The 26,771-nt window shown below is 49.9% G+C and overlaps 1 protein-coding gene across 1 annotated transcript in view; it reads left to right on the plus strand.

The window, feature by feature from the left end:
* The window catches only part of LOC139404868 (unconventional myosin-X-like), a 297,547-nt gene that overhangs the window by 149,220 nt on the left and 121,556 nt on the right, over positions 1-26,771 (plus strand). The window contains exons 11-15 of the mRNA XM_071147402.1: positions 5,665-5,811; positions 7,969-8,069; positions 8,389-8,455; positions 10,916-11,008; positions 19,249-19,317. Coding sequence (XP_071003503.1) covers positions 5,665-5,811; positions 7,969-8,069; positions 8,389-8,455; positions 10,916-11,008; positions 19,249-19,317 — 477 coding nt within the window. The remainder of the gene's footprint in view (positions 1-5,664; positions 5,812-7,968; positions 8,070-8,388; positions 8,456-10,915; positions 11,009-19,248; positions 19,318-26,771) is intronic.

Here is a 26,771-nt window from a genome sequence, read left to right on the forward strand (position 1 = left end):
ATGCAGACAGAGCCTGACCTTTCTAATGACACAGACTGGGAGACCGATGCAGACAGAGCCGGGGTAATTGTGACGACCACACGAGGAACACAAGAAAGCTTTTCATGATTAAAACAAATAGCTCAGTCCAGACTAGACCAGTATTTTTCTCTCTCTCTCCCTCAATTCAATTCAAAGGGGCTTTATTGGCATGGGAAATGGGTTTACATTGCCAAAGTAAGTGAAATAAACAAACAAAAGTGAGACGACACAAAACAAAATCAACAAAAAACATCCTAACGTCTAACCCATATCCCTGGTTATAACCTGGACAAACAGCCATCCTGACGTCTAACCCATATCCCTGGTCATAACCTGGACAAACAGCCATCCTAACGTCTAACCCATATCCCTGGTCATAACCTGGACAAACAGCCATCCTGACGTCTAACCCATATCCCTGGTCATAACCTGGACAAACAGCCATCCTGACGTCTAACCCATATCCCTGGTCATAACCTGGACAAACAGCCATCCTGACGTCTAACCCCTATCCCTGGTCATAACCTGGACAAACAGCCATCCTAACGTCTAACCCATATCCCTGGTTATAACCTGGACAAACAGCCATCCTGACGTCTAACCCATATCCCTGGTCATAACCTGGACAAACAGCCATCCTGACGTCTAACCCATATCCCTGGTCATAACCTGGACAAACAGCCATCCTAACGTCTAACCCATATCCCTGGTTATAACCTGGACAAACAGCCATCCTGACGTCTAACCCATATCCCTGGTCATAACCTGGACAAACAGCCATCCTGACGTCTAACCCATATCCCTGGTCATAACCTGGACAAACAGCCATCCTAACGTCTAACCCATATCCCTGGTCATAACCTGGACAAACAGCCATCCTGACGTCTAACCCATATCCCTGGTCATAACCTGGACAAACAGCCATCCTAACGTCTAACCCATATCCCTGGTCATAACCTGGACAAACAGCCATCCTGACGTCTAACCCCTATCCCTGGTCATAACCTGGACAAACAGCCATCCTAACGTCTAACCCCTATCCCTGGTCATAACCTGGACAAACAGCCATCCTGACGTCTAACCCATATCCCTGGTCATAACCTGGACAAACAGCCATCCTAACGTCTAACCCCTATCCCTGGTCATAACCTGGACAAACAGCCATCCTGACGTCTAACCCATATCCCTGGTCATAACCTGGACAAACAGCCATCCTGACGTCTAACCCATATCCCTGGTCATAACCTGGACAAACAGCCATCCTGACGTCTAACCCATATCCCTGGTCATAACCTGGACAAACAGCCATCCTGACGTCTAACCCATATCCCTGGTCATAACCTGGACAAACAGCCATCCTGACGTCTAACCCATATCCCTGATCATAACCTGGACAAACAGCCATCCTGAAGTCTAACCCATATCCCTGGTCATAACCTGGACAAACAGCCATCCTAACGTCTAACCCATATCCCTGGTCATAACCTGGACAAACAGCCATCCTAACGTCTAACCCATATCCCTGGTCATAACCTGGACAAACAGCCATCCTGACGTCTAACCCATATCCCTGGTCATAACCTGGACAAACAGCCATCCTGACGTCTAACCCATATCCCTGGTCATAACCTGGACAAACAGCCATCCTAACGTCTAACCCATATCCCTGGTCATAACCTGGACAAACAGCCATCCTGACGTCTAACCCATATCCCTGGTCATAACCTGGACAAACAGCCATCCTGACGTCTAACCCATATCCCTGGTCATAACCTGGACAAACAGCCATCCTGACGTCTAACCCATATCCCTGGTCATAACCTGGACAAACAGCCATCCTGACGTCTAACCCATATCCCTGGTCATAACCTGGACAAACAGCCATCCTGAAGTCTAACCCATATCCCTGGTCATAACCTGGACAAACAGCCATCCTAACGTCTAACCCATATCCCTGGTCATAACCTGGACAAACAGCCATCCTAACGTCTAACCCATATCCCTGGTCATAACCTGGACAAACAGCCATCCTGACGTCTAACCCATATCCCTGGTCATAACCTGGACAAACAGCCATCCTAACGTCTAACCCATATCCCTGGTCATAACCTGGACAAACAGCCATCCTGACGTCTAACCCATATCCCTGGTCATAACCTGAACCATCAGCCATCCTGACGTCTAACCCATATCCCTGGTCATAACCTGGACAAACAGCCATCCTGACGTCTAACCCATATCCCTGGTCATAACCTGGACAAACAGCCATCCTGACGTCTAACCCATATCCCTGGTCATAACCTGGACAAACAGCCATCCTGACGTCTAACCCATATCCCTGGTCATAACCTGGACAAACAGCCATCCTGACGTCTAACCCATATCCCTGGTCATAACCTGGACAAACAGCCATCCTGACGTCTAACCCATATCCCTGGTCATAACCTGGACAAACAGCCATCCTGACGTCTAACCCATATCCCTGGTCATAACCTGAACCATCAGCCATCCTGACGTCTAACCCATATCCCTGGTCATAACCTGGACAAACAGCCATCCTGACGTCTAACCCATATCCCTGGTCATAACCTGGACAAACAGCCATCCTGACGTCTAACCCATATCCCTGGTCATAACCTGGACAAACAGCCATCCTGACGTCTAACCCATATCCCTGGTCATAACCTGGACAAACAGCCATCCTGACGTCTAACCCATATCCCTGGTCATAACCTGGACAAACAGCCATCCTGACGTCTAACCCATATCCCTGGTCATAACCTGGACAAACAGCCATCCTGACGTCTAACCCATATCCCTGGTCATAACCTGGACAAACAGCCATCCTGACGTCTAACCCATATCCCTGGTCATAACCTGAACCATCAGCCATCCTGACGTCTAACCCATATCCCTGGTTATAACCTGGACAAACAGCCATCCTAACGTCTAACCCATATCCCTGGTCATAACCTGGACAAACAGCCATCCTAACGTCTAACCCATATCCCTGGTCATAACCTGGACAAACAGCCATCCTAACGTCTAACCCATATTCCTGGTCATAACCTGAACCATCAGCCATCCTGACGTCTAACCCATATCCCTGGTCATAACCTGGACAAACAGCCATCCTGACGTCTAACCCATATCCCTGGTCATAACCTGGACAAACAGCCATCCTGACGTCTAACCCTGGTCATAACCTGGACAAACAGCCATCCTGACATCTAACCCATATCCCTGGTCATAACCTGGACAAACAGCCATCCTGACGTCTAACCCATATCCCTGGTCATAACCTGGACAAACAGCCATCCTGACGTCTAACCCATATCCCTGGTTATAACCTGGACAAACAGCCATCCTGACGTCTAACCCATATCCCTGGTCATAACCTGGACAAACAGCCATCCTGACGTCTAACCCATATCCCTGGTCATAACCTGGACAAACAGCCATCCTGACGTCTAACCCCTATCCCTGGTCATAACCTGGACAAACAGCCATCCTGACGTCTAACCCATATCCCTGGTCATAACCTGGACAAACAGCCATCCTGACGTCTAACCCATATCCCTGGTCATAACCTGGACAAACAGTCATACCTGCTCTCTGATGGAGTTCCTGGAGCCACCAGTCCAGCTCTATTCTCTATTCAACATGTTTCCCACTCCCACAGATTAATTATAGTCCTGGAACTTTGTGGCCTTGCAATAGACTAGCATCCTGTCCAGGAGGTTACTTGTACATCAAGTTGTTAGCATAGGGCTAATGTGTGCCAGGTTATCTGATGGGACAAGCTACAACCAGCTACAATTATGTGACAGTCGAGAGCTGTCCAGTGACACAAGCCTACCGGACGAGATAAACTACTTCTATGCTCACTTCGAAGCAAATAACACTGAAACATGTATGAGAGCACCAGCTGTACCGGAAGACTGTTTAATCACGCTCTCCGCAGCCGATGTGAGTAGGACCTTTAGCCTCCACATTGACTCTGTACCGTAACACCCCTTTAGTGGTTAGAGTAGGGACGGCATGTAGCCTATTGGTTAGAGTGTAGGGACGGCATGTAGCCTAGTGGTTAGAGTGTAGGGACGGCAGGTAGCCTAGTGGTTAGAGTGTTGGGCTAACAAGGTAAACATCTGTCATTCTGCCCCTGAACAAGGCAGTTAACCCACTATGCCCCAGTTGTCCGTCATTGTAAATAGGAAGTGGTTCTTAACTGACTTGCCTAGTTAAATAAAGGTTAAATGAAATAAATAAATACAAAATTCAATGTTGACATATTAACTGGGCCTAGAGACTCACTGTTGATGTAGTTTAACAGGGCCTAGAGACTCACTGTTGATGTAGTTTAACTGGGCCTAGAGACTCACTGTTCATGTAGTTTAACTGGCCCTGGAGACTCACTGTTGATGTAGTTTAACTGGGACTCACTGTTGACGTAGTTTAACTGGGACTCACTGTTGACGTAGTTTAACTGGGACTCACTGTTGACGTAGTTTAACTGGCCCTGGAGACTCACTGTTGATGTAGTTTAACTGGGACTCACTGTTGACGTAGTTTAACTGGGACTCACTGTTGATGTAGTTTAACTGGGACTCACTGTTGACGTAGTTTAACTGGGACTCACTGTTGACGTAGTTTAACTGGGACTCACTGTTGATGTAGTTTAACTGGGCCTAGAGACTCACTGTTGATGTAGTTTAACTGGGCCTAGAGACTCACTGTTCATGTAGTTTAACTGGCCCTGGAGACTCACTGTTGATGTAGTTTAACTGGGACTCACTGTTGACGTAGTTTAACTGGGACTCACTGTTGACGTAGTTTAACTGGGACTCACTGTTGACGTAGTTTAACTGGGACTCACTGTTGACGTAGTTTAACTGGCCCTGGAGACTCACTGTTGATGTAGTTTAACTGGGACTCACTGTTGACGTAGTTTAACTGGGACTCACTGTTGATGTAGTTTAACTGGGACTCACTGTTGACGTAGTTTAACTGGGACTCACTGTTGACGTAGTTTAACTGGGACTCACTGTTGATGTAGTTTAACTGGGACTCACTGTTAGTGTAGTTTAACTGGGACTCACTGTTGATGTAGTTTAACTGGGCCTAGAGACTCACTGTTGATGTAGTTTAACTGTGACTCACTGTTGATGTAGTTTAACTGGGCCTAGAGACTCACTGTTGATGTAGTTTAACTGTGACTCACTGTTGATGTAGTTTAACTGGGACTCACTGTTGATGTAGTTTAACAGGGCCTAGAGACTCACTGTTGATGTAGTTTAACTGGGCCTAGAGACTCACTGTTGATGTAGTTTAACTGTGACTCACTGTTGATGTAGTTTAACTGGGCCTAGAGACTCACTGTTGATGTAGTTTAACTGTGACTCACTGTTGATGTAGTTTAACTGGGCCTAGAGACTCACTTTTGATGTAGTTTAACTGTGACTCACTGTTGATGTAGTTTAACAGGGCCTAGAGACTCACTGTTGACGGATTAATATTCAGTGCACTGGTCAGAAGTAACGCACTCTAAAGGAGAATAGGGCGCTGTTTGGGACGTAGCTGGACTCGTCTGGTTAGGCCTGTATATTAATTAACCCTTTCATTGTCTTATCATTTGATTGATAGGCGGTGGACTCTCGGGACTCGGTTGCCATGGCGTTGTACGCCCAGTCTTTCTCCTGGATTATCACACGGATCAACCAGAAGGTCAGAGGGAAGGACAACTTCAAGTCCATCGGCATCCTCGACATTTTCGGCTTCGAGAACTTTGAGGTAGCTTTGTGTTTTTAAAGTAAAAGACCCTGCAGCATTTGAAGGAAGTTGGATTAGCCTGAGTGATGTTACAGGTCTGGGACCAGGCTAGGATAGTATGGTTCTGTTATAGATCTGGGACCAGGCTAGGATAGTATGGTTCTGTTAGTGATGTAGATCTGGGACCAGGCTAGGATAGTATGGTTCTGTTATAGATCTGGGACCAGGCTAGGATAGTATGGTTCTGTTAGTGATGTAGATCTGGGACCAGGCTAGGATAGTATGGTTCTGGTATAGATCTGGGACCAGGCTAGGATAGTATGGTTCTGTTATAGATCTGGGACCAGGCTAGGATAGTATGGTTCTGTTAGTGATGTAGATCTGGGACCAGGCTAGGATAGTATGGTTCTGTTATAGATCTGGGACCAGGCTGGGATAGTATGGTTCTGTTAGTGATGTAGATTTGGGACCAGGCTAGGATAGTATGGTTCTGTTATAGATCTGGGACCAGGCTAGGATAGTATGGTTCTGTTATAGATCTGGGACCAGGCTAGGATAGTATGGTTCTGTTAGTGATGTAGATCTGGGACCAGGCTAGGATAGTATGGTTCTGTTATAGATCTGGGACCAGGCTTGGATAGTATGGTTCTGTTATAGATCTGGGACCAGGCTAGGATAGTATGGTTCTGTTATAGATATGGGACCAGGCTAGGATAGTATGGTTCTGTTAGTGATGTAGATCTGGGACCAGGCTAGGATAGTATGGTTCTGTTAGTGATGATATAGGTCTGCGACCAGGCTAGGATAGTATGGTTATGTTAGTGATGTTACAGATCTGGGACCAGGCTAGGATAGTATATGGTTCTGTTATAGATCTGGGACCAGGCTAGGATAGTATGGTTCTGTTATAGATCTGGGACCAGGCTGGGATAGTATGGTTCTGTTAGTGATGTAGATCTGGGACCAGGCTAGGATAGTATGGTTCTGTTATAGATCTGGGACCAGGCTAGGATAGTATGGTTCTGTTATAGATCTGGGACCAGGCTAGGATAGTATGGTTCTGTTTGTGATGTAGATCTGGGACCAGGCTAGGATAGTATGGTTCTGTTATAGATCTGGGACCAGGCTGGGATAGTATGGTTCTGTTAGTGATGTAGATCTGGGACCAGGCTAGGATAGTATGGTTCTGTTATAGATCTGGGACCAGGCTAGGATAGTATGGTTCTGTTATAGATCTGGGACCAGGCTAGGATAGTATGGTTCTGTCAGTGATGTAGATCTGGGACCAGGCTAGGATAGTATGGTTCTGTTATAGATCTGGGACCAGGCTTGGATAGTATGGTTCTGTTATAGATCTGGGACCAGGCTAGGATAGTATGGTTCTGTTATAGATATGGGACCAGGCTAGGATAGTATGGTTCTGTTAGTGATGTAGATCTGGGACCAGGCTAGGATAGTATGGTTCTGTTAGTGATGATATAGGTCTGGGACCAGGCTAGGATAGTATGGTTCTGTTAGTGATGTTACAGATCTGGGACCAGGCTAGGATAGTATATGGTTCTGTTATAGATCTGGGACCAGGCTAGGATAGTATGGTTCTGTTATAGATCTTGGACCAGGATAGCATGGTTCTGTTATAGATCTGGGACCAGGCTAGGATAGTATGGTTCTGTTATAGATCTGGGACCAGGCTAGGATAGTATGGTTCTGTTAGTGATGTAGATCTGGGACCAGGCTAGGATAGTATGGTTCTGTTATAGATCTGTGACCAGGCTAGGATAGTGTTGTTCTGTTATAGATATGGGACCAGGCTAGGATAGTATGGTTCTGTTATAGATCTGGGACCAGGCTGGGATAGTATGGTTCTGTTATAGATCTGGGACCAGGCTGGGATAGTATGGTTCTGTTATAGATCTGGGACCAGGCTTGGATAGTATGGTTCTGTTATAGATCTGGGACCAGGCTAGGATAGTATGGTTCTGTTATAGATCTGGGACCAGGCTAGGATAGCATGGTTCTGTTATAGATCTGGGACCAGGCTAGGATAGTATGGTTCTGTTATAGATCTGGGACCAGGCTAGGATAGTATGGTTCTGTTAGTGATGTTATAGATCGGGATCCAGGCTAGGATAGTATGGTTCTGTTTGTGATGTTATGGTTTATATTTCCATCCTCTAGGTGAACAGGTTTGAACAGTTCAACATCAACTACGCCAACGAGAAGCTCCAGGAATACTTCAACAAACACATCTTCTCCCTGGAACAGCTGGAGTACAACAGGTTGGTTACCAGACATGGCTCTGTCCCAAATTGCATTTTATTCCTTATGTAGTGCACTACTTTTAACAAAGGGCCATACTGCTCTCACTATATAGGAAATTGAGTGCCATTTGGGACACAGCAGAGCACCATTTTGTTTCCTATCTGGGGGTTCTTTGGGTGTGACCATGTTGTTCTAGATATGCAGGCACGCTGCCAAATGTTTTCAATGGGACGACAGCAGCCTGGTCACAGCTCATTTCATCACATGAACCTGTGGACAATACAACCACTGTCTCCCTAACTCACTGTTCATGTATGAGTTGTGTTGTTTCCTCAGAGAGGGGATCCAGTGGGAAGCTATAGACTGGAAGGAGAATGCAGAGTGTCTGGATCTCATCGAGAAGGTAGGTAGCAGACTAACGCTAAGACTTACTCTAGGACAAGCCTCTCCTAGGGGACCTCCAGACTAACGCTAAGACTTACTCTAGGATAAGCCTCTCCTAGGGGACCCCCAGACTAACGTCAAGACTTACTCTAGGACAAGCCTCCCCTAGGGGACCTCCAGACTAACGCCAATACTTACTCTAGGACAAGCCTCTCCTAGGGGACCTCCAGACTAACGCCAATACTTACTCTAGGACAAGCCTCTACTAGGGGACCCCCAGACTAACGCCAAGACTTACTCTAGGACAAGCCTCCTAGGGTACCCCCAGACTAACGCCAATACTTACTCTAGGACAAGCCTCTACTAGGGTACCCCCAGACTAACGCTAAGACTTACTCTAGGACAAGCCTCTACTAGGGGACCCCCAGACTAACGCCAAGACTTACTCTAGGACAAGCCTCTACTAGGGGACCCCCAGACTAACGCCAATACTTACTCTTGGACAAGCCTCTACTAGGGGACCCCCAGACTAACGCTAAGACTTACTCTAGGACAAGCCTCTCCTAGGGGACCCCCAGACTAACGCCAATACTTACTCTTGGACAAGCCTCTCCTAGGGGACCCCCAGACTAACGCCAAGACTTACTCTAGGACAAGCCTCTACTAGGGGACCCCCAGACTAACGCCAAGACTTACTCTAGGACAAGCCTCTACTAGGGGACCCCCAGACTAACGCTAAGACTTACTCTAGGACAAGCCTCTACTAGGGGACCCCCAGACTAACGCTAAGACTTACTCTAGGACAAGCCTCTACTAGGGGACCCCCAGACTAACGCTAAGACTTACTCTAGGACAAGCCTCTCCTAGGGGACCCCCAGGCTAACGCTAAGACTTACTCTAGGACAAGCCTCTACTAGGGGACCCCCAGACTAACGCCAAGACTTACTCTAGGACAAGCCTCTACTAGGGGACCCCCAGACTAACGCCAAGACTTACTCTAGGACAAGCCTCTCCTAGGGGACCCCCAGACTAACGCCAATACTTACTCTTGGACAAGCCTCTCCTAGGGGACCCCCAGACTAACGCCAAGACTTACTCTAGGACAAGCCTCTACTAGGGGACCCCCAGACTAACGCCAAGACTTACTCTTGGACAAGCCTCTACTAGGGGACCCCCAGACTAACGCTAAGACTTACTCTAGGACAAGCCTCTACTAGGGGACCCCCAGACTAACGCCAATACTTACTCTAGGACAAGCCTCTACTAGGGGACCCCCAGACTAACGCTAAGACTTACTCTAGGACAAGCCTCTCCTAAGGGACCCCCAAACTAACGCCAAGACTTACTCTAGGACAAGCCTCTACTAGGGGACCCCCAGACTAACGCTAAGACTTACTGTAGGACAAGCCTCTACTAGGGGACCCCCAGACTAACGCCAAGACTTACTCTAGGACAAGCCTCTACTAGGGGACCCCCAGACGAACGCTAAGACTTACTATAGGACAAGCCTCTACTAGGGGACCCCCAGACTAACGCCAAGACTTACTCTAGGACAAGCCTCTACTAGGGGACCCCCAGACTAACGCCAAGACTTACTCTAGGACAAGCCTCTACTAGGGGACCCCCAGACTAACGCCAAGACTTACTCTAGGACAAGCCTCTCCTAGGGGACCCCCAGACTAACGCCAATACTTACTCTTGGACAAGCCTCTCCTAGGGGACCCCCAGACTAACGCCAAGACTTACTCTTGGACAAGCCTCTACTAGGGGACCCCCAGACTAACGCTAAGACTTACTCTAGGACAAGCCTCTACTAGGGGACCCCCAGACTAACGCCAATACTTACTCTAGGACAAGCCTCTACTAGGGGACCCCCAGACTAACGCTAAGACTTACTCTAGGACAAGCCTCTCCTAAGGGACCCCCAAACTAACGCCAAGACTTACTCTAGGACAAGCCTCTACTAGGGGACCCCCAGACTAACGCTAAGACTTACTGTAGGACAAGCCTCTACTAGGGGACCCCCAGACTAACGCCAAGACTTACTCTAGGACAAGCCTCTACTAGGGGACCCCCAGACTAACGCTAAGACTTACTATAGGACAAGCCTCTACTAGGGGACCCCCAGACTATTGCCAAGACTTACTCTAGGACAAGCCTCTACTAGGGGACCTCCAGACTAACGCCAAGACTTACTGTAGGACAAGCCTCTCCTAGGGGACCCCCAGACTAACGCCAAGACTTACTCTAGGACAAGCCTCTACTAGGGGACCCCCAGACTAACGCCAAGACTTACTCTAGGACAAGCCTCTCCTAAGACACCTACCTACCTGACTATCCTGACCAGGACTCTAATACACAGACCTGACTATCCTGACCAAGGCCACATAGCACCCATCTCTGTCTCTATGTGTGAGCTGTGCCAAGCTGACGAAACAGTACTCTGGTCTCAGAAACTAACCTTCCTTTTGTCCGTCAGAAACTGGGCATGTTGGCTCTGATCAATGAGGAGAGTCGCTTCCCTAAAGGCACCGACTACACCCTGCTAGAGAAACTACACAGTAGACACGCTGTGAGTACACACACAGAGACACACACACACGTACACACACACATACACACACACACACACACACACACAGACACATGCACACACACACACTCTGCTCTAAAGGAAATGCTTTCCTCTCTAGCCAGCCAAACCCAGCCCACGGACAGCTACAGTTTTTTACAATTACTTTGGCACTAATTTCATTTTTCAAAACTCTGATCAAAACATTGCATTGTGCGTTCATATCTTTAAAGAAACGTTGCCCTTGCAGAATCATTGGTTCAAATAACTAATTTATCATGAAATACCATAGGAACATTCATTTAGATCACCCACACACAAGATACCGATAGTTTCACTGTGTAGTTGTTCGTACAATCATTAAATATTGTCGTACAAAATATGTGATACATGTTTCATTATGGTACTACACATAAATACATCACTGTAAAAGGACTAGTAGAGAGAATACTACAGACACAGTGGAATCATTGAACAAAATATGACATTTATTGATGAAATACAATAAAATCACAACATAAGTTTATTTGAATCAAAGCAAAAATAATTAGCTACAAAAAAAGAAAAAAACTACAGTAAAACATCAACTGCAGTGTTCCTCACCTGGCTTACTGTAAAACATCACTGCAGTGTTCCTCACCTGGCTTACTGTAAAACATCAACTGCAGTGTTCCTCACCTGGCTTACTGTAAAACATCACTGCAGTGTTCCTCACCTGGCTTACTGTAAAACATCACTGCAGTGTTCCTCACCTGGCTTACTGTAAAACATCACTGCAGTGTTCCTCACCTGGCTTACTGTAAAACATCACTGCAGTGTTCCTCACCTGGCTTACTGTAAAACATCACTGCAGTGTTCCTCACCTGGCTTACTGTAAAACATCACTGCAGTGTTCCTCACCTGGCTTACTGTAAAACATCACTGCAGTGTTCCTCACCTGGCTTACTGTAAAACATCACTGCAGTGTTCCTCACCTGGCTTACTGTAAAACATCACTGCAGTGTTCCTCACCTGGCTTACTGTAAAACATCACTGCAGTGTTCCTCACCTGGCTTACGTTGCCCAGGTACTTGGATGGTTGCTCTCTGGCCAATGAAATTCCGAAATCTCCTCCTTGTCTTGGCCAGGTTGAAGCCTGCCATCCAAAAAGAGGAATTTGTGATGGTTTTCGTCAGCATCCGGCTCCATCACCCTCTAAAATTACATTTTGGAAAGAGAATTACTGATTACAATGATTTAGAATTTTGGGGGAATTTTTCACAACAGGCATTCTGAAACTGAACATACTCAGCCCTCAGTTGCTTCACTCTGTCTGCATTTCTTTCAAAAGGCACACGGTATAGCTGTTTTTAGAGACACCTGGTGCCTTTTCAGCATCCGCGCAATAGTCGACAAACTCATGGCTTCCACATTGTTGAACATGTCGTCATTGTCCAAGATGTGTTGCCAAATTTCTGAAAAGCAAATATAATTTCTGGCCCGAACCAAATTGACCACAGCACACTCTTGTTGGTAAGTCATAATTTTGCCTCTGCCTCCCCTATTTGGCCTAGTCTCAATTCTGCTGGTAAAATGACACGAAGAACACATTTAGTCACATCACCTACTCTGTGGTACACATTGCCATGCAGTATACAGTCACTTGACAGTTGAGAGTAGCCTGATGTTTAGCGCATGCTGAAGACTTACCGGTTCTCATTGTGGAAAGTTCTGATAATTGAAGCCACGGTCGATCTTCTGAGGTTTGGTTGAATCATTGTAGCTGCCTCAGTAATTGTCTTGCCATGATTTACGACATGGTCTACAGCTCTTGCTTGGGTTTCATTGGACACTCTTAGCTGTTGCTTCCGTTGTCTTGGTCCGTGGTCTTGTCCTCTACCACACCTCTCCAACAAGGCCCACGACCACCTCTCAGAAGGGGTGCTTGGTCCGTGGTCTTGTCCTCTACCACGTTCCCCCTACACCTCTCCAACGAGGCCCACAACCACCTCTCAGAAGGGGTGCTTGGTCCGTGGCCTTGTCCTCTACCACGTTCCCCCACACCTCTCCAACGAGGCCCACGACCACCTCTCAGAAGGGGTGCTCGTCCCCTGCCATTCCTTTGGTCACCACATCTTCCTCGTCTTCCTCCTCCCACTGCTTGACCTCTATTGTGACCTGGATCACCTGCCGGCTCCATGTTATCGCTATGTTGTTGTAGGTGGATACCACTCATTTCACTACATAGTCGTACCCCAAGGTGAAATCAATCATCAGTAACGAGTTGGCAGTATTGGAAAAGCAATTACAAGTACTTGCATTCATACACTCACCGGCCACTTTATTAGGTACACCTGCGTGTTAATGCCAATAGCCTGTTCTTTCCAACAGCGAATCATGTGGCTGCCTGCAACTCAATATATAGAGCAGAGAGCTTTAGTTGTTTACAGAGAATGGTGCGATTAACAGAACACATTCAGTCAGCGGCAGTTCTGTTTAGTTCAATGAACAAATTATCTTAGCTTTATGTGTATTGTATCCAAGCAATTGGAAAAAGTGTTAGAGTTTTCAAAAATGTGCATTTTGATCATCGGTTGTGAGTTTTGTGTCTAGAGTTTTGAAAAATTACATCAATGTTCTAAAATTAGTGCCAAGGTGATTGTAAAAAACTGTAAACTCTCCTCAGACCCAGGCTGAATAATGTCTTCGGTGTAGAGCAGATCAGTGCAGTAACTCTGTCCTCTCAGTCCCCTCTGTCCTCTCTGTCTTCTCTGTCCCCTCTGTCCTCTCAGTCCTCTCTGTCCTCTCAGTCCTCTCTGTCTTCTCAGCCCCCTCAGTCCTCTCTGTCCTCTCAGTCCTCTCTGTCCTCTCAGCCCTCTCTGTCCTCTCTGTCCTCTCAGTCCTCTCAGTCCTCTCAGCCCTCTCAGTCCTCTCTGTCATCTCAGCACCCTTAGTCCTCTCAGTCCTCTAAGTCATCTGTCCTCTCAGCCCCTCAGTCCTCTCAGTCCTCTCTTTCCTCTCTGTCATCTCAGCCCTCTCAGTTCTCTCAGTCCTCTCTGTCCTCTTAGTCCTCTCTGCCCTCTCAGTCCTCTCAGTCCTCTCTTCCCTCTCAGTCCTCTCAGACCTCTCAGCCCTCTCTTCCCTCTCAGACATCTCAGACCTCTCTTCCCTCTCTTCCCTCTCAGCCCTCTCAGTCCTCTCTGTCCTCTCTTTCCTCTCTTCCCTCTCAGTCCTCTCAGACCTCTCAGCCCTCTCTTCCCTCTCAGACCTCTCTTCCCTCTCAGCCATTTCAGTCATCTCTTCCCTCTCAGTCCTCTCTTCCCTCTCAGCCTTCTCAGTCCTCTCTTCCCTCTCTTCCCTCTCAGTTCTCTCAGTCCTCTCTTCTCTCTCAGTCCTCTCTTCCCTCACTTCCCTCTCTTCCCTCTCAGTCCTCTCTTCCCTCTCAGTCCTCTCAGACCTCTCAGCCCTCTCTTCCCTCTCAGACATCTCAGACCTCTCTTCCCTCTCTTCCCTCTCAGCCCTCTCAGTCCTCTCTGTCCTCTCTTTCCTCTCTTCCCTCTCAGTCCTCTCAGACCTCTCAGCCCTCTCTTCCCTCTCAGACCTCTCTTCCCTCTCAGCCATTTCAGTCCTCTCAGTCCTCTCAAACCTCTCTTCCCTCTCAGTCCTCTCTTCCCTCTCACCCCTTTCAGACATCTCTTCCCTCTCAGTCCTCTCTTCCCTCTCAGCTCTCTCAGTTCTCTCTCACCTCTCAGTCCTCTCAGTCCTCTCTTCCCTCTCAGTCCTCTCTACCCTCTCAGTCCTCTCAGATCTCTCAGCCATTTCAGTCCTCTCAGACCTCTCAGTCCTCTCTTCCCTCTCAGTCCTCTCTTCCCTCTCAGACCTCTCAGCCCTCTCTTCCCTCTCTGCCCTCTCAGCCCTCTCTTCCCTCTCAGCCTTCTCAGTCCTCTCTTCCCTCTCAGCCCTCTCTTCCCTCTCAGCCTTCTCAGTCCTCTCTTCTCTCTCTTCCCTCTCTTCCCTCTCAGCCTTCTCAGTCCTCTCTTCCCTCTCAGCCCTCACTTCTCTCTCAGCCTTCTCAGTCCTCTCTGCCCTCTCAGCCCTCACTTCTCTCTCAGCCTTCTCAGTCCTCTCTTCCCTCTCTTCCCTCTCAGTCCTCTCTTCCCTCTCAGCCTTCTCAGTCCTCTCTTCCCTCTCTTCCCTCTCAGCCCTCTCTTCTCTCTCTTCCCCCACTTCCCTCTCTTCCCTCTCAGTCCTCTCTTCCCTCTCTTCCCTCTCAGCCCTCTCAGTCCTCTCTTCTCTCTCTTCCCTCACTTCCCTCTCTTCCCTCTCAGTCCTCTCTTCCCTCTCTTCCCTCTCAGTCCTCTCTTCCCTCTCAGTCCTCTCTTCCCTCTCAGCCCTCTCAGCCCTCTCTTCCCTCTCAGTCCTCTCTTCCCTCTCAGCCCTCTCAGTCCTCTCTTCTCTCTCAGTCCTCTCTTCTCTCTCTTGCCTCACTTCCCTCTCTTCCCTCTCAGTCCTCTCTTCTCTCTCAGTCCTCTCTTCTCTCTCTTCCCTCACTTCCCTCTCTTCCCTCTCAGTCCTCTCTTCCCTCTCAGCCCTCCCTTCCCTCTCAGCCCTCTGTCCTCTCTTCTATCTCAGTCCTCTCTTCTCTCTCTTGCCTCACTTCCCTCTCTTCCCTCTCAGACCTCTCTTCCCTCTCAGCCATTTCAGTCCTCTCAGTCCTCTCAAACCTCTCTTCCCTCTCAGTCCTCTCTTCCCTCTCACCCCTTTCAGACATCTCTTCCCTCTCAGTCCTCTCTTCCCTCTCAGCTCTCTCAGTTCTCTCTCACCTCTCAGTCCTCTCAGTCCTCTCTTCCCTCTCAGTCCTCTCTACCCTCTCAGTCCTCTCAGATCTCTCAGCCATTTCAGTCCTCTCAGACCTCTCAGTCCTCTCTTCCCTCTCAGTCCTCTCTTCCCTCTCAGACCTCTCAGCCCTCTCTTCCCTCTCTGCCCTCTCAGCCCTCTCTTCCCTCTCAGCCTTCTCAGCCCTCTCTTCCATCTCAGCCTTCTCAGTCCTCTCTTCTCTCTCTTCCCTCTCTTCCCTCTCAGCCTTCTCAGTCCTCTCTTCCCTCTCTTCCCTCTCAGCCCTCACTTCTCTCTCAGCCTTCTCAGTCCTCTCTGCCCTCTCAGCCCTCACTTCTCTCTCAGCCTTCTCAGTCCTCTCTCCCTCTCTTCCCTCTCAGTCCTCTCTTCCCTCTCAGCCTTCTCAGTCCTCTCTTCCCTCTCTTCCCTCTCAGCCCTCTCTTCTCTCTCTTCCCCCACCTCCCTCTCTTCCCTCTCAGTCCTCTCTTCCCTCTCTTCCCTCTCTTCCCTCTCAGCCCTCTCAGTCCTCTCTTCTCTCTCTTCCCTCACTTCCCTCTCTTCCCTCCCAGTCCTCTCTTCCCTCTCAGCCCTCTCAGTCCTCTCTTCTCTCTCAGTCCTCTCTTCTCTCTCTTCCCTCACTTCCCTCTCTTCCCTCTCAGTCCTCTCTTCCCTCTCTTCCCTCTCAGTCCTCTCTTCCCTCTCAGTCCTCTCTTCCCTCTCTTCCCTCTCAGCCCTCTCAGCCCTCTCAGTCCTCTCTTCCCTCTCAGTCCTCTCTTCCCTCTCAGCCCTCTCTTCCCTCTCTTCCCTCTCTTCCCTCTCAGCCCTCTCAGTCCTCTCTTCTCTCACTTCCCTCTCTTCCCTCTCAGCCCTCTCAGTCCTCTCTTCTCTCTCAGTCCTCTCTTCTCTCTCTTCCCTCACTTCCCTCTCTTCCCTCTCAGTCCTCTCTTCCCTCTCAGCCCTCTCAGTCCTCTCTTCTCTCTCAGTCCTCTCTTCTCTCTCTTCCCTCACTTCCCTCTCTTCCCTCTCAGTCCTCTCTTCCCTCTCTTCCCTCTCAGTCCTCTCTTCCCTCTCTTCCCTCTCAGCCCTCTCAGCCCTCTCAGTCCTCTCTTCCCTCTCAGTCCTCTCTTCCCTCTCAGCCCTCTCTTCCCTCTCTTCCCTCTCTTCCCTCTCAGCCCTCTCAGTCCTCTCTTCTCTCACTTCCCTCTCTTCCCTCTCAGCCCTCTCAGTCCTCTCTTCTCTCTCAGTCCTCTCTTCTCTCTCTTCCCTCACTTCCCTCTCTTCCATCTCAGTCCTCTCTTCCCTCTCAGCCCTCCCTTCCCTCTCAGCCCTCTGTCCTCTCTTCTCTCTCAGTCCTCTCTTCTCTCTCTTGCCTCACTTCCCTCTCTTCCCTCTCAGTCCTCTCTTCTCTCTCAGTCCTCTCTTCTCTCTCTTCCCTCACTTCCCTCTCTTCCCTCTGTCCTCTCTTCCCTCTCAGTTCTCTCAGTCCTCTCTTCTCTCTCAGTCCTCTCTTCTCTCTCTTCCCTCACTTCCCTCTCTTCCCTCTCAGTCCTCTCTTCCCTCTCAGCCCTCACTTCTCTCTCAGCCTTCTCAGTCCTCTCTGCCCTCTCAGCCCTCACTTCTCTCTCAGCCTTCTCAGTCCTCTCTTCCCTCTCTTCCCTCTCAGCCCTCTCTTCCCTCTCAGCCTTCTCAGTCCTCTCTTCTCTCTCTTCCCTCTCTTCCCTCTCAGCCTTCTCAGTCCTCTCTTCCCTCTCTTCCCTCTCAGCCCTCACTTCTCTCTCAGCCTTCTCAGTCCTCTCTGCCCTCTCAGCCCTCACTTCTCTCTCAGCCTTCTCAGTCCTCTCTTCCCTCTCTTCCCTCTCAGTCCTCTCTTCCCTCTCAGCCTTCTCAGTCCTCTCTTCCCCCTCTTCCCTCTCAGCCCTCTCAGTCCTCTCTTCTCTCTCAGTCCTCTCTTCTCTCTCTTCCCTCACTTCCCTCTCTTCCCTCTCAGTCCTCTCTTCCCTCTCAGCCCTCCCTTCCCTCTCAGCCCTCTGTCCTCTCTTCTCTCTCAGTCCTCTCTTCTCTCTCTTGCCTCACTTCCCTCTCTTCCCTCTCAGTCCTCTCTTCTCTCTCAGTCCTCTCTTCTCTCTCTTCCCTCACTTCCCTCTCTTCTCTCTCAGTCCTCTCTTCTCTCTCTTGCCTCACTTCCCTCTCTTCCCTCTCAGTCCTCTCTTCTCTCTCATTCCTCTCTTCTCTCTCTTCCCTCACTTCCCTCTCTTCCCTCTCAGTCCTCTCTTCCCTCTCTTCCCTCTCAGTCCTCTCTTCTCTCTCAGTCCTCTCTTCTCTCTCTTCCCTCACTTCCCTCTCAGCCTCTCAGTCCTCTCTTCCCTCTCTTCCCTCTCAGTCCTCTCTTCCCTCTCAGCCTTCTCAGTCCTCTCTTCCCTCTCTTCCCTCTCAGTTCTCTCAGTCCTCTCTTCTCTCTCAGTCCTCTCTTCTCTCTCTTCCCTCACTTCCCTCTCTTCCCTCTCAGTCCTCTCTTCCCTCTCTTCCCTCTCAGTCCTCTCTTCCCTCTCAGTCCTCTCTTCCCTCTCAGCCTTCTCAGTCCTCTCTTCCCTCTCTTCCTTCTCAGTCCTCTCTTCCCTCTCTTCCCTCTCAGTTCTCTCAGTCCTCTCTTCTCTCTCAGTCCTCTCTTCCCTCTCTTCCCTCTCTTCCCTCTCTTCCCTCTCAGTCCTCTCTTCCCTCTCAGTCCTCTCTTCCCTCTCAGTCCTCTCTTCCCTCTCAGCTCTCTGTCCTTTCAGTCCAGACAGGCCAGTGGAAACTGAAGAAATGCACAACAGAAAACCACAACTGAACTGACCTCCATGCCTCCTACTACAGATTGGATCTTTTTATTTTGTTACAGTTTCTGTGTGTGGCTTCGGCACTCTTTCAGATACAATGGTCACAACATTACTCATTGCATTAGCCCAAGTCAGCTCCGTCAGCTCAAATCAGCTGATGAGTTCTGAACATGTAGTTCCCTACCGAGTGTCCAGTGTAATGTTGGTGTCTCTGACTGTCTCTGTCTCTCTCCAGACTAACCAGTACTACATGAAGCCCCCCACCCATCTCCCATGGAATCCTCTCTCTATATATAGTATAACCTGCTGTGTCTCTGTCTCTCTCCAGACTAACTAGTACTACATGAAGCCCCCCACCCATCTCCCATGGAATCCTCTCTCTATATATATATTATAACCTGCTGTGTCTCTCTCTCTCTCCAGACTAACTAGTACTACATGAAGCCCCCCACCCATCTCACATGGAATCCTCTCTCTATATATATTATAACCTGCTGTGTCTCTCTCTCTCTCCAGACTAACTAGTACTACATGAAGCCCCCCACCCATCTCACATGGAATCCTCTCTCTATATATATTATAACCTGCTGTGTCTCTGTCTCTCTCCAGACTAACCACTACTACATGAAGCCCAGAGTTACGGATCACCAGTTTGGCATCAAGCACTATGCTGGAGAGGTAAATTACCCTCAAGGAGCTGAGCACTTGAGAAGGTCTCTCTCTCTCTTTCTCTCTCTCTCTCCTTCTCTCAAATTCAAATTTGAATTGCTTTATTGGCATGAAATACAATTTGTAGATACTTCCAAAGCAGTATAGTGGTACAGTATTTCAGGAAATAAAGTACAATACAATGAGGATAATGAAATCCACTTCATTTCAGTAGTACTAATAGCAGTACATATAAACATGGGTACAGGACACTCCTGCTGTTGTATTGTGGAATCTTCAGGCGATACGTTTAATTAAATAGTAAAACAATGACAAAAAGAAAGAAAGGCAAATAAATAAAAACATCAAGTTTACATGTTATATACAATGGAAATACTTCAGGGAATAATGGTCATGGGATGTCCCTCAGGCAATCATATGATGGCGCCGGAGAGGATGGCTGCCATTTTATTGGCTCTCAACCAACCGTGCTATTTTGTTTGTTTTTTCACATTGTTTGTAAAGTTATTTTTTACATAATGTTGCTGCTACCATCTCTTATGACGAGAAGAGCTTCTGGTCATCAGAACAGCGATTACTCACCTTGAATTGGACTAAGAATCCAGACACCCGAACATGCCCTCATCCCGCCATTCGCAGGAGTAAGAGATAGAGATTTTGCGGAAAGAGATTGGCTTTGCCATCCGTACTGTTAGCCAATGTACAATCGCTGGAAAATAAATGGGACAAACTAAACACACGTATATCCTACCAACGAGACAGTAAAAACTTTAAAGTCGTTTGTTTCACCGAGTTGTGGCTGAACGACGACATTAAAAACATACAGCTGGCGGGTTATACACTCTATCAGCAGGATAGAAGAGCAGCCTCTGGTAAAGTGCAAATCAATCCCAGAACAACAGCAAAGGACCTTGTGAAGATGCTGGAGGAAACAGGTACAAAAGTATCTATATCCACAGTAAAACGAGTCCTATATCGACATAACCTGATAGTCCGCTCAGCAAGGAAGAAGCCACTGCTCCAAATCATTCATTTAAAAGCCAGACTACGGTTTGCAACTTCACATGGGGACAAAGATCGTACTTTTTGGAGAAATGTCCTCTCGTCTGATGAAACAGAAATAGAACTGTTTGGCCATAATGACCATCGTTATGTTTGGAGGAAAAAGGGGGAGGCTTGCAAGCCGAAGAACACCATCCCAACCGTGATGCACGGGGGTGGCAGCATCATGTTGTGGGGGTGGCAGCATCATGTTGTGGGGGTGGCAGCATCATGTTGTGGGGGTAGCAGCATCATGTTGTGGGGGTGGCAGCATCATGTTGTGGGGGTGGCAGCATCATGTTGTGGGGGTGGCAGCATCATGTTGTGGGGGTGGCAGCATCATGTTGTGGGGGTAGCAGCATCATGTTGTGGGGGTGGCAGCATCATGTTGTGGGGGTAGCAGCATCATGTTGTGGGGGTAGCAGCATCATGTTGTGGGGGTAGCAGCATCATGTTGTGGGGGTAGCAGCATCATGTTGTGGGGGTAGCAGCATCATGTTGTGGGGGTGGCAGCATCATGTTGTGGGGGTGGCAGCATCATGTTGTGGGACTGCTTTGTTGCAGGAGGGACTGGTGCACTTCACAAAATAGATGGCATCATGAGGTGGGGAAATGATGTGGATATATTGAAGCAACATCTCAAGACATTAGTCAGGAAGTTAAAGCTTGGTCGCAAATGGGTCTTCCAAATGGACAATGACCCCAAGCATACTTCCAAAGTTGTGGCAAAATGGCTTAAGGACAACAAAGGCAAGGTATTGGAGTGGCCATCACAAAGCCCTGACCTCAATCCTATAGAAAATGTGTGGGCAGAACTGAAAAAGTGTGTGCGAGCAAGGAGGCCTACAAACCTGACTCAGTTACACCAGCTCTGTCAGGAGGAATGGGCCAAAATTCACCCAACTTATTGTGGGAAGCTTGTGGAAGGCTACCTGAAATGTTTGACCCAAGTTAAACAATTTAAAGGCAATGCTACCAAATAAATACTAGTTGAGTGTATGTAAACTTCTGACCCACTGGGAATGCGATGAAAGAAATAAAAGCTGAAATGCATCATTCTCTCTACTATTATTCTGACATTTTAGATTCTTAAAATAAAGTGACCTAAGATAGGGAATTGTTATGAGGATTAAATACCCTTTTTGATCTGGCCCAGTGACAGGTCCTGTTTCTACCATAGTCATTCCTCCTGAGTCCCTGCCCTGCCCAGTGACAGGTCCTGTTTCTACCATAGTCATTCCTCCTGAGTCCCTGCCCTGCCCAGTGACAGGTCCTGTTTCTACCATAGTCATTCCTCCTGAGTCCCTGCCCTGCCCAGTGACAGGTCCTGTTTCTACCATAGTCATTCCTCCTGAGTCCCTGCCCTGCCCAGTGACAGGTCCTGTTTCTACCATAGTAATTCCTCCTGAGTCCCTGCCCTGCCCAGTGACAGGTCCTGTTTCTACCATAGTCATTCCTCCTGAGTCCCTGCCCTGCCCAGTGACAGGTCCTGTTTCTACCATAGTCATTCGTCCTGAGTCCCTGCCCTGCCCTGCCCAGTGACAGGTCCTGTTTCTACCATAGTCATTTCTCCTGAGTCCCTGCCCTGCCCAGTGACAGGTCCTGTTTCTACCATAGTCATTCCTCCTGAGTCCCTGCCCTGCCCAGTGACAGGTCCTGTTTCTACCATAGTCATTCCTCCTGAGTCCCTGCCCTGCCCAGTGACAGGTCCTGTTTCTACCATAGTCATTCCTCCTGAGTCCCTGCCCTGCCCAGTGACAGGTCCTGTTTCTACCATTGTCATTCCTCCTGAGTCCCTGCCCTGCCCAGTGACAGGTCCTGTTTCTACCATAGTCATTCCTCCTGAGTCCCTGCCCTGCCCAGTGACAGGTCCTGTTTCTACCATAGTCATTCGTCCTTAGTCCCTGCCCTGCCCTGCCCAGTGACAGGTCCTGTTTCTACCATAGTCATTCCTCCTGAGTCCCTGCCCTGCCCAGTGACAGGTCCTGTTTCTACCATAGTCATTCCTCCTGAGTCCCTGCCCTGCCCAGTGACAGGTCCTGTTTCTACCATAGTCATTCCTCCTGAGTCCTTGCCCTGCCCAGTGACAGGTCCTGTTTCTACCATAGTCATTCCTCCTGAGTCCCTGCCCTGCCCAGTGACAGGTCCTGTTTCTACCATTGTCATTCCTCCTGAGTCCCTGCCCTGCCCAGTGACAGGTCCTGTTTCTACCATAGTCATTCCTCCTGAGTCCCTGCCCTGCCCAGTGACAGGTCCTGTTTCTACCATAGTCATTCCTCCTGAGTCCCTGCCCTGCCCAGTGACAGGTCCTGTTTCTACCATAGTCATTCCTCCTGAGTCCCTGCCCTGCCCAGTGACAGGTCCTGTTTCTACCATAGTCATTCCTCCTGAGTCCCTGCCCTGCCCTGCCCTGCCCTGTGACAGGTCCTGTTTCTACCATAGTCATTCCTCCTGAGTTCCTGCCCTGCCCTGCCCAGTGACAGGTCCTGTTTCTACCATAGTCATTCCTCCTGAGTCCCTGCCCTGCCCAGTGACAGGTCATGTTTCTACCATATCATTCCTCCTGAGTCCCTGCCCTGCCCTGCCCAGTGACAGGTCCTGTTTCTACCATAGTCATTCCTCCTGAGTTCCTGCCCTGCCCTGCCCAGTGACAGGTCCTGTTTCTACCATAGTCATTCCTCCTGAGTCCCTGCCCTGCCCAGTGACAGGTCATGTTTCTACCATAGTCATTCCTCCTGAGTCCCTGCCCTGCCCAGTGACAGGTCCTGTTTCTACCATAGTCATTCCTCCTGAGTCCCTACCCTGCCCAGTGACAGGTCCTGTTTCTACCATAGTCATTCCTCCTGAGTCCCTGCCCTGCCCTGCCCAGTGACAGGTCCTGTTTCTACCATAGTCATTCCTCCTGAGTTCCTGCCCTGCCCTGCCCAGTGACAGGTCCTGTTTCTACCATAGTCATTCCTCCTGAGTCCCTGCCCTGCCCAGTGACAGGTCCTGTTTCTACCATTGTCATTCCTCCTGAGTCCCTGCCCTGCCCTGCCCAGTGACAGGTCCTGTTTCGACCATAGTCATTCCTCCTGAGTCCCTGCCCTACCCTGCCCAGTGACAGGTCCTGTTTCTACCATAGTCATTCCTCCTGAGTCCCTGCCCTGCCCTGCCCAGTGACAGGTCCTGTTTCTACCATAGTCATTCCTCCTGAGTTCCTGCCCTGCCCTGCCCAGTGACAGGTCCTGTTTCTACCATAGTCATTCCTCCTGAGTCCCTGCCCTGCCCAGTGACAGGTCCTGTTTCTACCATTGTCATTCCTCCTGAGTCCCTGCCCTGCCCTGCCCAGTGACAGGTCCTGTTTCTACCATAGTCATTCCTCCTGAGTCCCTGCCCTGCCCTGCCCAGTGACAGGTCCTGTTTCTACCATAGTCATTCTCCCTGAGTCCCTGCCCTGCCCTGCCCAGTGACAGGTCCTGTTTCTACCATAGTCATTCCTCCTGAGTCCCTGCCCTGCCCAGTGACAGGTCCTGTTTCTACCATAGTCATTCCTCCTGAGTCCCTGCCCTGCCCAGTGACAGGTCCTGTTTCTACCATAGTCATTCCTCCTGAGTCCCTGCCCTGCCCTGCCCTGTGACAGGTCCTGTTTCTACCATAGTCATTCCTCCTGAGTCCCTGCCCTGCCCAGTGACAGGTCCTGTTTCTACCATATAGTCATTCCTCCTGAGTCCCTGCCCTGCCCAGTGACAGGTCCTGTTTCTACCATAGTCATTCCTCCTGAGTTCCTGCCCTGCCCTGCCCAGTGACAGGTCCTGTTTCTACCATTGTCATTCCTCCTGAGTCCCTGCCCTGCCCAGTGACAGGTCCTGTTTCTACCATAGTCATTCCTCCTGAGTCCCTGCCCTGCCCAGTGACAGGTCCTGTTTCTACCATAGTCATTCCTCCTGAGTCCCTGCCCTGCCCTGCCCAGTGACAGGTCCTGTTTCTACCATAGTCATTCTCCCTGAGTCCCTGCCCTGCCCTGCCCAGTGACAGGTCCTGTTTCTACCATAGTCATTCCTCCTGAGTCCCTGCCCTGCCCAGTGACAGGTCCTGTTTCTACCATAGTCATTCCTCCTGAGTCCCTGCCCTGCCCAGTGACAGGTCCTGTTTCTACCATAGTCATTCCTCCTGAGTCCCTGCCCTGCCCTGCCCTGTGACAGGTCCTGTTTCTACCATAGTCATTCCTCCTGAGTCCCTGCCCTGCCCAGTGACAGGTCCTGTTTCTACCATAGTCATTCCTCCTGAGTCCCTGCCCTGCCCAGTGACAGGTCCTGTTTCTACCATAGTCATTCCTCCTGAGTCCCTACCCTGCCCAGTGACAGGTCCTGTTTCTACCATAGTCATTCCTCCTGAGTTCCTGCCCTGCCCTGCCCAGTGACAGGTCCTGTTTCTACCATAGTCATTCCTCCTGAGTCCCTGCCCTGCCCAGTGACAGGTCCTGTTTCTACCATTGTCATTCCTCCTGAGTCCCTGCCCTGCCCTGCCCAGTGACAGGTCCTGTTTCTACCATAGTCATTCCTCCTGAGTCCCTGCCCTACCCTGCCCAGTGACAGGTCCTGTTTCTACCATAGTCATTCCTCCTGAGTCCCTGCCCTGCCCTGCCCAGTGACAGGTCCTGTTTCTACCATAGTCATTCCTCCTGAGTTCCTGCCCTGCCCTGCCCAGTGACAGGTCCTGTTTCTACCATAGTCATTCCTCCTGAGTCCCTGCCCTGCCCAGTGACAGGTCCTGTTTCTACCATTGTCATTCCTCCTGAGTCCCTGCCCTGCCCTGCCCAGTGACAGGTCCTGTTTCTACCATAGTCATTCCTCCTGAGTCCCTGCCCTGCCCTGCCCAGTGACAGGTCCTGTTTCTACCATAGTCATTCTCCCTGAGTCCCTGCCCTGCCCTGCCCAGTGACAGGTCCTGTTTCTACCATAGTCATTCCTCCTGAGTCCCTGCCCTGCCCAGTGACAGGTCCTGTTTCTACCATAGTCATTCCTCCTGAGTCCCTGCCCTGCCCAGTGACAGGTCCTGTTTCTACCATAGTCATTCCTCCTGAGTCCCTGCCCTGCCCTGCCCTGTGACAGGTCCTGTTTCTACCATAGTCATTCCTCCTGAGTCCCTGCCCTGCCCAGTGACAGGTCCTGTTTCTACCATATAGTCATTCCTCCTGAGTCCCTGCCCTGCCCTGTGACAGGTCCTGTTTCTACCATAGTCATTCCTCCTGAGTCCCTGCCCTGCCCTGTGACAGGTCCTGTTTCTACCATAGTCATTCCTCCTGAGTCCCTGCCCTGCCCTGTGACAGGTCCTGTTTCTACCATAGTCATTCCTCCTGAGTCCCTGCCCTGCCCAGTGACAGGTCCTGTTTCTACCATAGTCATTCTCCCTGAGTCCCTGCCCTGCCCTGCCCAGTGACAGGTCCTGTTTCTACCATAGTCATTCCTCCTGAGTCCCTGCCCTGCCCAGTGACAGGTCCTGTTTCTACCATAGTCATTCCTCCTGAGTCCCTACCCTGCCCAGTGACAGGTCCTGTTTCTACCATAGTCATTCCTCCTGAGTCCCTGCCCTGCCCAGTGACAGGTCCTGTTTCTACCATAGTCATTCCTCCTGAGTTCCTGCCCTGCCCTGCCCAGTGACAGGTCCTGTTTCTACCATAGTCATTCCTCCTGAGTCCCTGCCCTGCCCAGTGACAGGTCCTGTTTCTACCATAGTCATTCTCCCTGAGTCCCTGCCCTGCCCTGCCCAGTGACAGGTCCTGTTTCTACCATAGTCATTCCTCCTGAGTCCCTGCCCTGCCCAGTGACAGGTCCTGTTTCTACCATAGTCATTCCTCCTGAGTCCCTGCCCTGCCCAGTGACAGGTCCTGTTTCTACCATAGTCATTCCTCCTGAGTCCCTGCCCTGCCCAGTGACAGGTCATGTTTCTACCATAGTCATTCCTCCTGAGTCCCAGCCCTGCCCTGCCCAGTGACAGGTCCTGTTTCTACCATAGTCATTCCTCCTGAGTCCCTACCCTGCCCAGTGACAGGTCCTGTTTCTACCATAGTCATTCCTCCTGAGTCCCTGCCCTGCCCTGCCCAGTGACAGGTCCTGTTTCTACCATAGTCATTCCTCCTGAGTTCCTGCCCTGCCCTGCCCAGTGACAGGTCCTGTTTCTACCATAGTCATTCCTCCTGAGTCCCTGCCCTGCCCAGTGACAGGTCCTGTTTCTACCATTGTCATTCCTCCTGAGTCCCTGCCCTGCCCTGCCCAGTGACAGGTCCTGTTTCTACCATAGTCATTCCTCCTGAGTCCCTGCCCTACCCTGCCCAGTGACAGGTCCTGTTTCTACCATAGTCATTCCTCCTGAGTCCCTGCCCTGCCCTGCCCAGTGACAGGTCCTGTTTCTACCATAGTCATTCCTCCTGAGTACCTGCC

The sequence above is a fragment of the Oncorhynchus clarkii genome, unplaced genomic scaffold (assembly GCF_045791955.1).
Source record: "Oncorhynchus clarkii lewisi isolate Uvic-CL-2024 unplaced genomic scaffold, UVic_Ocla_1.0 unplaced_contig_4472_pilon_pilon, whole genome shotgun sequence".
NCBI classification, from domain to species: domain Eukaryota; kingdom Metazoa; phylum Chordata; class Actinopteri; order Salmoniformes; family Salmonidae; genus Oncorhynchus; species Oncorhynchus clarkii.